We start from the raw sequence: 12351 nt of genomic DNA, 5'->3' as shown, positions 1-12351 counted from the left end.
TAAAATACAAAAAATAAAAAAGAACAGGTTCGTGAATTGATGATTCTTCAGATAACTTAGATTGTATCAAATAATATGTCTAATCTGTTTCTAAAAAAAACAGTTTTAAGGTGATTGTCTGTTAATAAAGACTTCATCCATTTTCTCTAGAACATTACCAGTCAGAACTTGTCTTAATATCATGTCAATTAGAAAGAATTTTTAAAAAGTGATGAAAATTTATCCTTGAGGTCATCTTCCACTTCTGTCCTCACAGTTGGTTTTACTGTGACTTAGTGGCTTTTTTCTAGAAACTACAATAGGAACTTCATGCATGGACTTTACTTTGGTAGGTTTCAGGATCACAGAGTGAGGATACCTTTTTCCCACTTCCTCCTGGCAAGCTGGGACTGCTTCTCAGCTTTAATTCTCCAACATGGTTTTGGATGGCTGGCCTTGATCACCGTGTTCTCAGAAACAAGTGATGAAGACCGATATAATTAGCAAAATAATTAGGAAAGGCTTTCAAGTTAATCTAGCCATCTTCTGCGTTGAAATATCTCTGGGACATTTCCCTTGAACAAAGTAGCCCAACCTTGCAAGCAGAACCATGACAACTAACAAACTCAGCTGTTCATTGGCTTCTGTCCCTACAATGGCACGTTAATCATTTAAAAAAAATCAATTAATGGGAAACATGTCAGCACCATCTCTTAGCCTTTGGGAATGTTTGAATTTCCTTTGTATTGCCCTTGTTCATCTCTTTGTAACTTGCTTGTGTCACCTACCCGGCTGCCTTTTCCACCTTTATATGAGTATTTTGGTGCTTTACTCTTAAATATTTCCAGCTTTTCTACTGAAAGAACAGAAGTTCGTATTGGAATATTGGGGCAAAACTTGGCCTTTATAATTCATCATGTTTCCTTAAATCTCCTGAAATAATTCTAATTCTTACTTTAGTTTCTCTGGGGGTGGTGGGCGGAAAGATGGCTCAATAGAGTAAGCGCTTCCCTGGCAAGCACAAGGGCCTGAGTTCAATTCCGAGTTCTGAAAAAAAAAAAAAATCTCTAAATTTTCACTGGGATTTTGTTCCTCAAATTTTTCTCTAATTTCACCATAACTTTTAGCCTATTTTATTTTGTGTATGTGTTTGTTTTTGTGTTTTTCTTTTTTTGGTACTGGCAAATGAACTCACAACCTTGTGAGTTCGCCACTGGGCTAAATCTCCGGCCCTTTATAGTCAGTTTTTCACATAGTTTGAAGCTGGATTCCTCTTGCTGGGTTCCCCACACACATTAAGGGGACACCCTCGGTGATGGGCTGCTCTGGGTATGGCAGGGCTTTCAGCAGCAGCTTGGCATCTGCCTTTCTCTCCTAGTCAGGACAAGTGAGGACGCCTCCAGATGTAGCCACCTGTCCTCAGCGGGTGGGCAGGCATGCAGAGCCATAACTTCACAAAGTTTGCTTTGCTTAAATGACATTTTATCTGTCTACTTAAATTGAAAAATGGCAACCTCTCTCCCCTCTTTCCCTGTTTTGCTATACAGTTCAGGCTCGCCTTGAACTCACTAGTCCAGGCTGGCCTCAAACTCACAGCAATCCTCCTGCCTCAGCCTCTGGGCTGCTGGCATTACAGGCAGACGGCACCACACCAGGCTTGTGCCTTCATTTCATGGAAAACTTATTCAGTAGCCTGCTAAGACACGCTGAATGACTCGGCTATTCCTTGATACAGCTAACACTTGAAAATAGCTTGAATTCTATTTCCAGATGTGATTGATATTTTAGCTAATTTCCAACAATTCTAGGTTGGAAAGAAGTCCTCAGAATCTTTTAGTTTCTTTTGTTGCTTTGTGATGTCTTGTGCCATTCAAATTGTTAATCTTTTTTTTTTTTTTTTAAACATGGCCAGTGTTCTGTCTCTGGAACCCCAGTGGATCATCTCCTTGTCTGCAGTATTTTGATATTTCATGATTTTTGTGGCCTGGTGTATCGTCCCTTTTTATTCATTTTCCTGGGCATCTCCTAGGTCTCTTGAGCCTGAAAATACGTATTCTTCAGTTCTGACAAATATTTCATATTTTGATGATTGTTTTCTCTCCATTTTCTCTTCCCTATTTTTAAAATATCTATTATTTAGTATATTGAGATAGCCCTTGAATTTACTTCTTTCCTTATTTTTGCTCTACTTTTTGTAAAGTTCCCTTAATTTTTTCTTATGTTTTCTTATACTTTTCTTGTCAGAGCTTGTTTTTGCTCTCCATGTGCCTCTTCTGTTGTACACTGTTCTTGTTTCATGGTTAGAATATCTTATCTTTCTGAAGATTATTTTTGTTTCCTGAAGGGTTATTTTTCCTGCTTTAGGCCCTCTCGTTGGTGTCAGAATGAGCTGCCTGGCCAGGTTAAGAACTGGAAGACCAGTTGCCTTATTCAGTCTTCCTGCTTGGGTACCACTGGGCCTCAGTGCTGCCTGGTGTCTCAGCTCAGTTTTAACTTGGTTCATTGCTCCAGTGAGAAAAGGCATCTCTGCCCACCGCTGAAAGTGGAGTGGCCTCTGGGGACCCCTGCTGCGACCCTCAACTGAGCCTCTTCGGTTAGCTCATCCCTCGTCCCCACTGCTGTAGGTGTGCAGCACTGCTGAAGCCTTCTGGGGACGTGGGATAGCACACACGTGGGCTCCGGGCTTTCCCTGCTGCCATCTCAGGACCCAGCCTTGTCACGTCTCCAAGCCACCTCCCACCAACAAATGTGCTTTCCAGTCTCCCAAACCATGTGGCCATTGTCTTCCTCTCTGTCCTTACCAGTGTTGCAGTTGCCTTTTTAAAAAAGTCTAGTTTCATTTTGGTAAGATATTAGAAAGGAACACAAGCAACGGAACCTACCATTTTTCCTTGGAGAGGTTAACCAGGATCGTTTAAATAAAATGCGATCAGCAGGTCCATTTCTTCACTGAAACCGGTGCGCTGTCAGTATCACTGGGACGCATGAAAGCGCTCAGTAATTACTAGTCCACAAACAATGCTTTTGCACACTAAATTCATTTTAAACAGCTTCATTTTTATTACAGTAAAGACAATGAATCCCATGGTGTTTTAATGAGTTAAAGAATATTATTCATATTCAAGAGCTAAATCCTATCTCGGCCTGTGATAAAGTGTATTGCTGAATGCACATGGAAAAGTCTCTCGGGCAGTTAGCTGAATACCATGACTTCTGTGCCTGTTGTTTCCCTTACTTCATTACAAATATTTCCAGCCAGCATATTTTCTGTTGTCCTAGGGTGTTTTACATGTTAGTTTTATTTTCTGAAGCTTTGAAATTTTTGGTTTTTGGTTTAGCTACCTCTGTCTTATTTAGATAAAAATTATCCTTTGGCCCAACAATTCTAGACCTACTAATCTTCCTTAGTAATCACAATTGTGCATGTAATTTTATAATAACATTGTTTACCACAGTATCAAACCTAATACTAACACGAAGGGACTAAATAAATCACAGTCCCCCTGTGTAATAGAATACTATGCAGCCACAAACAGTGATTTTGCAAAAGAATATTTAGTAACATGAAAACATAGAGATAAAGCTTTGGTTTCAAAAGGCAACAGGAAAAGGTATGATCTAAATACTTAGAAAGAATGAACATACATCTCATCACCAAAAGAATTTTTTTAAAGAGACCAAAATGTTAACAAGGGTAATTTGGAGAACAGCTTACTGAGGATGTTGTTTTTTCCTCCAGCTTACTGGGGATGTTGTTTTTTTTCCTTTTTTTCCCCTGTATTTTAGGGATGGGTCTACAGGGTGTTCAGGGTCTCACTACTAGATCAGACTCATAGTGATCCACCTGCTTATAGCCTCCCAAGAGCTGGGATTACAGGCACGGGTAACCATTCCCAGTCTAAATTGCCATCTCAGCATGCCCTGGGGGTAAGGCCAGCATGGCAGGCCTGGGGATCAAACCCCCAGCCTCTGGCCAGCTCCATTTTCCTTCTTTGTGTGTTTTGGAAATCTCTCAATTTTCTAAAATGAAAATGAAAATTTTACTTCTGAATTTTCATTTTTGAATTTTAAATACTTTTAAATTTAAATTTTAAACATGTACTTATGAATGTATGGATGTGATTTTAAATAAAGAAATTCTACTTTGAGATATCTGCTGGACTTCTGGGAGAGCTGGGATCCCCCGGGGAGCCAGGACCTCCTGGACGGAAGGTGAGTGGAGAAGACACAGATCATACCCGGATCTTTTGTATTTGAAAAGGTTTTGTAAATGGGAAGGCGAGCAAGAGATGTTAGGGCATGGGAGAAATAAAAATAGTAAGATGCGTTGTGTGCACGTCCCAACCACCTGCAGAGAATGCATTCCCTACGTGCAGCACACATGTACTAATTTAAAAAACTGAAGCATAAAACCTTCGTTGTCCAAATGCTTATGCCTTCTGCTTTGTGACTATTTTCACTGTATCACGCACTATGAGAACAGAGGAAAACATGTCAACTCAGTGTATCTCTTGAGAGACGGGTGAGGTTGGGGGTTGAGGAAAGAAATGGAGAGCTAAGATTAAAGCAAGATTTCTCAAGCCGTAAATTTTGCTCCTTTAGCCTTCATTGTCCTTTCCTATATTCAGTAAGTAACTGTAAATGAATGGAAGTGAAATTAATAAATCATGAATGTAATCAAAGTTTCACTCATGTGGAACTTACTGTTTACGAGTTTGGGTGAGCTGTTGCAATTTTCCTTGGGTATCTCTCTGACAGTAGCTAGACTCTTCCTTTTCTAAACATAGGGTTGAGCACAAAATAAAACCCAGCCCCCCTGTCTTCTGTCTCCAGCTTAGCACAGACATGTGCATTTATTTCTGCAGGGTAACCCCTCCACATGTTGTTTGCATCCGTTCTCTCTGTCCTCCAGCAGTAGCAGGAGCACATGCAGGTCTGGCAGGGCAGCTGCTGCTCAGCAGTGGAGGCAGAGTGTGGGGTGAAGACCTTTGTAGCATCCAGGGCTCCGCTTGCCTCTGTGGAGCTGTCAGCTCCTTCCTCCGACCCTGGACACGAGAGGAGCTGCAGGGCAGTGGCTTCACGGGCCTGTGTATGTGGAGCCTGCCGTCGCCAGTGTGTTGCCCTTGGCGTGTAACTCTTAATGAGACGATGGGTATCCTGCCTGGACCTTCCATTGCCTCTAACTTAATAAGAATACAAGCTTTCTAAAGCCTCCACTTTCTCAGAGCAGTGTTAGTGCCCGTTCTGGCTGCTGCTATGTGTCTAAGTCAGAAAATATTTTCTGTTTGTTTCCCTAGGGTGTGAAAGGGGCCAAAGGATTGGCTTCCTTTTCTGTAAGTATCTCCTGACTCCTGCCTAGCGCTCTGAACACTCTGTTAAACATGTTTAAACTTGGTGACCTGGCAGCCTGTTGGCTAACTCTCTCTGTTTTATGTTTGAACTGCAGACCTGTGAGCTCCTTCAGTACGTGCGGGACCACAGTCGTAAGTACTGGACTTGACATAGCCCTCAAATGGTCAGCTTTGCTAGAAAGCAAGCAGAGAGGGCTGCTCTCAAAGGGAGGTGATTTACCAGCCAATCCCTTCAAATTAGAGAGGTCACCACATAAATTCTGAGCTGGCATGGCCTGGTGACTATTAGCTCCCAGAGTATCTTTGGGAAGCACTAAGTGGTGATCTATCTAGTGCTTCTAACGTGAGGAAAATGAAGACTACAGGTCAAAACTGTCCTGATGATGAAATAAAGCAGTCGAGGGTCACACTGAACTTCTTTTAAAGAGGTATTAACGCCTTAAGGTAGCTGATAGGACTGAACTCACTGGAATTTAAGATCCGTATGACAGCCTCCTCTTTCATAATATGTGATGATACCATTAGACAAGCCCACGCACAAGATTATAAACTGAGTTTTCATCATGTCAGATGTTCATTTACGCATGTATTTATTTCCCAAATAAAAATTAGGGCTGAAAGGAAGAGTTAAAATTTCCCCAAGGTATTTTGAAGGAGAAAAACAGATTCTGAGCCTGCTTCTGTCATGCACATGTGTTCTCAAAGGCATGGATTTGTAAAAGCTCCAAAAGCAGTGTCGCTCAGAATACTGCTTGTTCGGAGCAGAATCCAAACATCGTAGGGCTGAAGGTGAGAGCCTGGGCCATGAACCTTGGCGGTTCTGCCCCTGAATTCGCACAGGTCTTCCGCCCTGTGAACTATAATGAGTGCCAGGCAGACTCACATCAGTACTGCTCTTTTACAGTTTCAAGGATTCATGGGCCGCCGAGGCAGCTCAGGGATCTAAAGCACCTGCTTTAGGCAAGCTTGGGCAAGCGCACGGACCGCAGTTGGATTCCTGATCCTACATGCTGCGCCTTCTCCGCCCCCAGGGTGGGCTGAGGCACCCGCACCCCCCCAAAAAAAAAGTTTGAAGGATTAAGTGCAAAATTATAATCTCAAAGTGGTACAAAGTTACTTCTAGAGTTAGTACAAGGAAGGAAATAAGCCATAACTTACATGTGAAAGCACATGGCTGGCTTGAACAACACGGGCAGCTGTGCTGCTGAGGAAAGTATCCTACAGGCATGGAGGTGTCCTCATGCTGCCTAGGGGAGGAGCCACCAGCCACGTGAGTAGTGTGACCCAAAAGCTGAATATTTCATTTCGTTTAATTTTCTTGATTTAAAATTTAAGTAAGGACCTATAGCTTGTGGCTGCTATATTGGAGAATGCAGGTTAAAAGCTAATGCTGATTTACTTCAGACTAAATCCACCTCTGATCTTATATAAAATGTAAGTATGCACACATGCGGGTCAAGCAACCCAAATTTGAAGCCGGCAATGCTCCAAACTTGGAAACTTTTTGAGTATGATGTGATGGCACAAGGGAAAGAGCCCACATCTGATCTCACGTGACTGCCTTCGGGGGCCAGCAAGACAGCTCAGTGGACTAAGCACCTGCTTAGGCAAGCACAGGGACTGGGGCTTGATCCCTGGCACCACAGACTGTGCCGGCCCTGCCCCCAGGCATGCTGAACCAGCCACCGAGACCCCGAGTGATGGTACATGCCAGTAACCTCAGCACTGGGGAGGCTGAAAACACGAGGATCACCACAAGTCCAAGCTGTGTAGTGAGACCCTATACCAAATATATAAAAATAAACAAATAAATATTACCTTCAGGTTGTATGATGAGATATATAAGTAAACAAACCACGTATTATGTGCTAGACTTGGGTTCAACCCTAAGATACTTCATTGTGTATATGAAAAAATTCCAAACTGAAAAAATCCAAAGTAAAAAGCACCTCTAATTCCATGCATTTTAGATAAGTGATAACTCACCTGGGCTTATACTGTGTACATATAGACATGCAGGTGTGTATATAATTGACAACTCTGATGGATTTGTGTAACCAACAACTATCGATATGTGCATGCAGCAAAGGTAGAGAGATGGTGGACCTTCGAAGATCCCAAACGCAGCGGGCCTCCCCCGTCAGCCCCTCCCGGGAGGAGGTCTGCCTCCGCCAGCTTCAGGCTGCCGATCGATGCTGTGTGTCACCCCACGTGTTCTCTCGGAACAGAATTCTGTTTTCCTACCGAATAATAAATCAGTCTCCTTTGTTTTCCTTCCCCAGCTGGTAAACACGGTGAGTAATCTTTACGACCTGTTTTAATCAAGCTCTAGAGTGTCGCATAGGTGGAAAGCCAAGTTAGAGCAATGGGTTGTCTGCCCACCGCTACCAGCTGCGACTGGGCTTCCCTTGCTGCCTCGCACTGGCAGCGGGATGCTGCTTGAGCGCTCACCTGGTGCTGCTGAGCTCCGCAGCCACTTCACCGGCACCCAGGAGGCATTCACAGTATTTACAATGCTGTGGGGCTCGCATCACCACTTACCTTACAGTTACTATTTCTGTAAAAATATTTCCCCCTTTATTCTCATATATTTTGTCTCTGTGTATCACTCTTTGTAAATCTGTCTCTGTCTCTCTCTCTGCCTCTCTGTCTCTGTCTGTCTGCCTCTCTCTCTCTCTCTCTCTCTCTCTCTCTCTCTCTGTTCCTATCTTTGTAATCAAGTTATTAAGGATTATGGTTTTAAAAAAAAGGGCAGCAGGAAAGAACGGATGATCAGATAGCAACCAAGTAGAACCAAGTGAAGCTTAGATAATGATAAATGTGCAGCCTTGTTTACTGTTAATAATCGACATCCCCCCCAAAAAAACATTAAAAACGGCTGTGATGCCACTTGGTGGTAGAGCCTCCCTGGGTTCAGTCCCCTGTGCTGTGCACACAAAAAAATTTTCAGCACTAGTTTTCAAGTATTTTACAGATGCATCTTACATGATGTTTTCCATATAAACTCATCAGCTCCCTGATACACATTTATCCTTCATAATTTGTGTATGGGTCTGCCAAAACTTGCCCCCTAAATGTTCATTGATTCACAAATATTTATTGAAAACTTAGTAATACAAATGCCACCTGGTCTAGCTATTCCCCTTCTGGGTAGCTTCCCAAAAGAATTAAAGACATCACACTACAGTGACACGTGCATACCCATGTTCATGCCAACACAACTTATAATAGCCAAGTCTTTGAAGTGGCCTACATGACCATCAACTGACAAGCTGATAAAGGCAATGTGGTATAATACACAATGGAGTACGATTATGTGTAAAGGTAAGTGTGGGTCATCCACAGGAAAAGGGATGCCCTTTGAAAACATGTCAAGTGAAATTAGACGCACAAGCTTGAATATCACGTGGTTTCTCTTATTTAAGAAACTCAAAATATAAATGAATTAAAGATAGATAATAAAGAGCAAGGAAATAGAGCTTTTGTAAAATAGAAAGGAATCAAGAGGTGGAGGAAGGGACAGGGAAAGGGATGAAAAAAGCACTCCAATGTGCTAGATCCATGTACCGACTCCCTGAAATGAGCGTGATCATCCTGTGCTACAAATATGTGCTTACTGAAAAAAAAAAAAGTAGTCTCTGTTTTAAGTACTTGGGACACTGAGTTGAATGATAAGACTCCTGTCCTTGGGGCCAGGGAGATAGCTCAGTAGAATAAGTGCTTGCCTGGCAAGCTCAGGGTCCTGAGTTTGAAAACTGGTCCCCTCAAAAAAAAAAAGATTCCTGTCCTTAGAAGCTTTTTTTCTCATGGGGGATCAGATGATAAATATACAAAAGAACTCAGAATCCTATTGTTATGAAAGAGGTAAAGCGTAGGATGCTCTGGTACAGAATAACATGACAGGCATGGAGAGATGCTTTTGCAGTTTTAGGTAGTGAACTTGAGGTTTTGCTCATGACCCACAGCTTTGCAAAAGCCAGGCAGGGGGAAACCCAGGTGCAAGGGCTGCAGAACAGGACAGACTGCGGCACCTCCTAGGAACTGACAGAATCTGGATGACTGGGAAACAGTGGTGGGAGCGAGCTCGGCAGGTGATGGAGACGGAGGCAGGAGTGAAATACGCTGGGCTTCGCAGGTTACAGCATGGAGGCTGGATCTGATTAGCGTGGTGATGGGAAGGTAGGAAGGGGTTTGTTGAGAGGAATGCAGCGAGGAGCATGATCTAATGGACAATTTCTTCAAGTTTGCTTGGGCCACTGCGGGAAGAATGGACTGTTGAGGGTCAGCGTAAAGACTGAGGACTCTTTGGAAGGGTGGCCTGGAACCAATGCAAAGCCAGTGGCGGCCTGGATGGGGCTGTTAGTGCTGTGTTTTAGTTCCACAGCAGAGGCTTGGGCTGCTCCTGCCACACTCTCCTACTTGCCTCTGTGGTGAGTGGCAGCATCAGGGCACAGTGCATAGCCACGGAACCTCGACAGCTGGCTTTGCACATGCTTGAGGAGGCCTCCTGGCAGCCAAGGGGATCCACCCCAAGCGCTTCAGAATTTGTGGGATTCCTGGATGCTTACTGGATTTCAGAGATTGTACTTTGTAAGATGAATTAGCTCTTGGGTGGTTTTTTTCACAAAAGTTTGAATTTTTCCATATCTTCAGCCAGCTCTGAATCTTTTCTTATTTTTATCTCTTACTTACACCTGAAATTCTGTTGTTGCTCACATACATAAATAACAATCCAGTCAAAAGGCTATTGGAACCAGTTTCACGTTTGGTCATAATTCTAGTCACTTTTAATTGCAAAATTAATATGACCTCAATTTAAGAACAGAATCTGCTCAGCCTATTAGAGCTCTAGGTGATAAATTATGTCCTCCTCCACGGAAGGAACAATTTGATTAGCATTTGAGATTTATCCTCACTGGCCAGGTGACAACTCCTTTTACCCATCAAGGTCATGGAGTCAGGAACTGGAAGGACAGAAGAATGTGTCCACTGTGGGAAGCCAGGGGCCTTGGGAAACAGCGAGCCTGCAGCCAGCCCAGCGGAGCCCAGCGGAGCCCAGCAAGCCTGGGTTCAAAGCTCCTTCCGTAGATCCTGTGGGCCTCAGGCTGTGCTGTTATCTCTAAGCTCCCTGAGGGAGGCATCACTGGGATTCCTTTACACCAGCTTACATCTGAAAAACAGGCACTTCTCATGCTATTAAAGTTCTGTGCTTCTTAAACAGGTAGGAGAAAACTGGGTTTTTGTCCCTTCTTCAATCATTCAACAGTTAGTAGATATCTACTCTTGGGCTGGAACTAGAAAATCAACCTAGATCACATAGTACTGGGTCAGCTCCGCACCCTGCTCTTTCTTGTTGACTCTGCGCATGTCTCTGTTCTGTGTACTTCTTGGCCAGTCTTTTCTATTTTTTCTGAAATTCTCCACGGAATTTTTTAAGCTGTCTCTTTAAACCCTTTTAACATTTGTTAAAGGGCTCATTTTAGTTTGAGTAAGTTCTAGCCACAGAGCATGCCTTTGACCCAGTCTCCAAATTACATTGCCTTCTAGACTTTTTTTTTTTTTGAGTTTTACAGAAAAGAGCATGCTTCACCTTTAGAACAGCATGTTTAAGTTATTCAAGATTTAAACACAATATCTTACAAGTTTTAATATATAAATTATTTAAAATGTTTAAATATTTGGGGCTGGAAAGGCAAAAGTACAGTGGAAACTCCAGAAGGTTAGAGAAATGAACAATGTGGAATGTCTGAAGAAATCTCAAGAAGTGAGAAAACTGGTCCATGTTGTGCCGGCCCCACCCCCAGGGCCCCCTGAGACAGCAATTGAGACTGGGTATGGTGGCACATGCCTGTAATCCCAGCACTTGGGAGGCTGTAAACAGGAGAATCACTATGAGTCTGATCTAGTAGTGAGACCCTGAACACCCAATAGACCCTTCCCTATAATGCAGCAAAGAAAAAAGAGAGAAAAGCTGGTCCAAAAGTTAGGCTATGGTGTCTACAGCCATGAAGAGGGTTGTAAGGGTAATGTTGCCCAAGCCATTTGGATTTCCTATCTCAGTACAGTTTGCCTGAGTGCTGAACATGAAACTGCAGAACTTAGTATTTGCTGTGTTTCAGTTTAGTCTTGCTTTGGTCCAATTTCTTTCTATCCTCCCTGTTCTCCCTTTTGGAAAGGAAATTTTCACTGTGCCATTGTATATTGGCAATATTTAACTTTCCTTTCATCATTATAGGAGCTTACGGTTAAGAGCTTCCCTTAAACCTTGGAGAATACTTTGGATTCAGAATTTTCAGTAGTGCTGAAACTGTTAGGACTTCAGAAAATCTTAGATATGGACTACATTCATTTCGCACAGAGATGTACATGAGTCTTTGGGGGCTGTAGGTGGAATGTTATGGTTCATATCTCAATTTTCTGCCAAATCCCCATGTAAATTTAGGTGGGGTTTGGGGGAGGTATTGGAACACGGGGGAATGATACTTATCACTAGCTTGGTCAATTGATGGGTTCAGCACTAAATATGATAATGGGAAGAAGTGGATCACTGGGGTATAGCCTGGAAGAGTATGTCTCCCTCATTCTGCCCTTGATCCATCTCTGCTTCCTGCTGCCATGCTATGAGCTCTTTCTCTTCCACCATGTATGTCTGTGATGCTTCACTGACTTAGAGTCAACTCACTGGAGTGAAATTGCCACACGCTGTAAGCCAACACAAACTTTTGTGTTGATTTGGAGTAGCTGAGTTTGCGTCAGCTGCTTCACAGAATTAGGGAATATTTCTTTTCATCCCTCTTCTCATAGGCTTTCCTAAAATATTTTCCCAGCTCCAAGGTGTGGCTCTCACAAATTCCTCTGGTTAAGAGTTCTTATAAGATTTTATTTTTCTGTGCTATCATGTATTTCTGTTCAACTGGGCTATATTTCTGATTAAATGCAACAAGAAAGAAGAGAAAATACAGAGTATATTTTACATAGTTTTTGTACAGCTTAACTTCTTTTAATAAATGATTCCTATAAT

General features: G+C 42.7%; 1 protein-coding gene across 1 annotated transcript in view; it reads left to right on the top strand.

Moving 5' to 3' along the window:
- The window catches only part of Col6a6 (collagen type VI alpha 6 chain), a 119842-nt gene that overhangs the window by 83618 nt on the left and 23873 nt on the right, over positions 1-12351 (top strand). Inside the window, exons 29-32 of the mRNA XM_004625220.2 lie at positions 4129-4191; positions 5277-5312; positions 5426-5462; positions 7613-7624. Of these exons, the coding sequence (XP_004625277.2) occupies positions 4129-4191; positions 5277-5312; positions 5426-5462; positions 7613-7624 (148 nt within the window). The remainder of the gene's footprint in view (positions 1-4128; positions 4192-5276; positions 5313-5425; positions 5463-7612; positions 7625-12351) is intronic.

Source organism: Octodon degus, unplaced genomic scaffold (genome assembly GCF_000260255.1).
Source record: "Octodon degus isolate 3935 unplaced genomic scaffold, OctDeg1.0 scaffold00008, whole genome shotgun sequence".
NCBI classification, from domain to species: domain Eukaryota; kingdom Metazoa; phylum Chordata; class Mammalia; order Rodentia; family Octodontidae; genus Octodon; species Octodon degus.
This window is presented reverse-complemented; position numbering and strand designations above follow the sequence as displayed.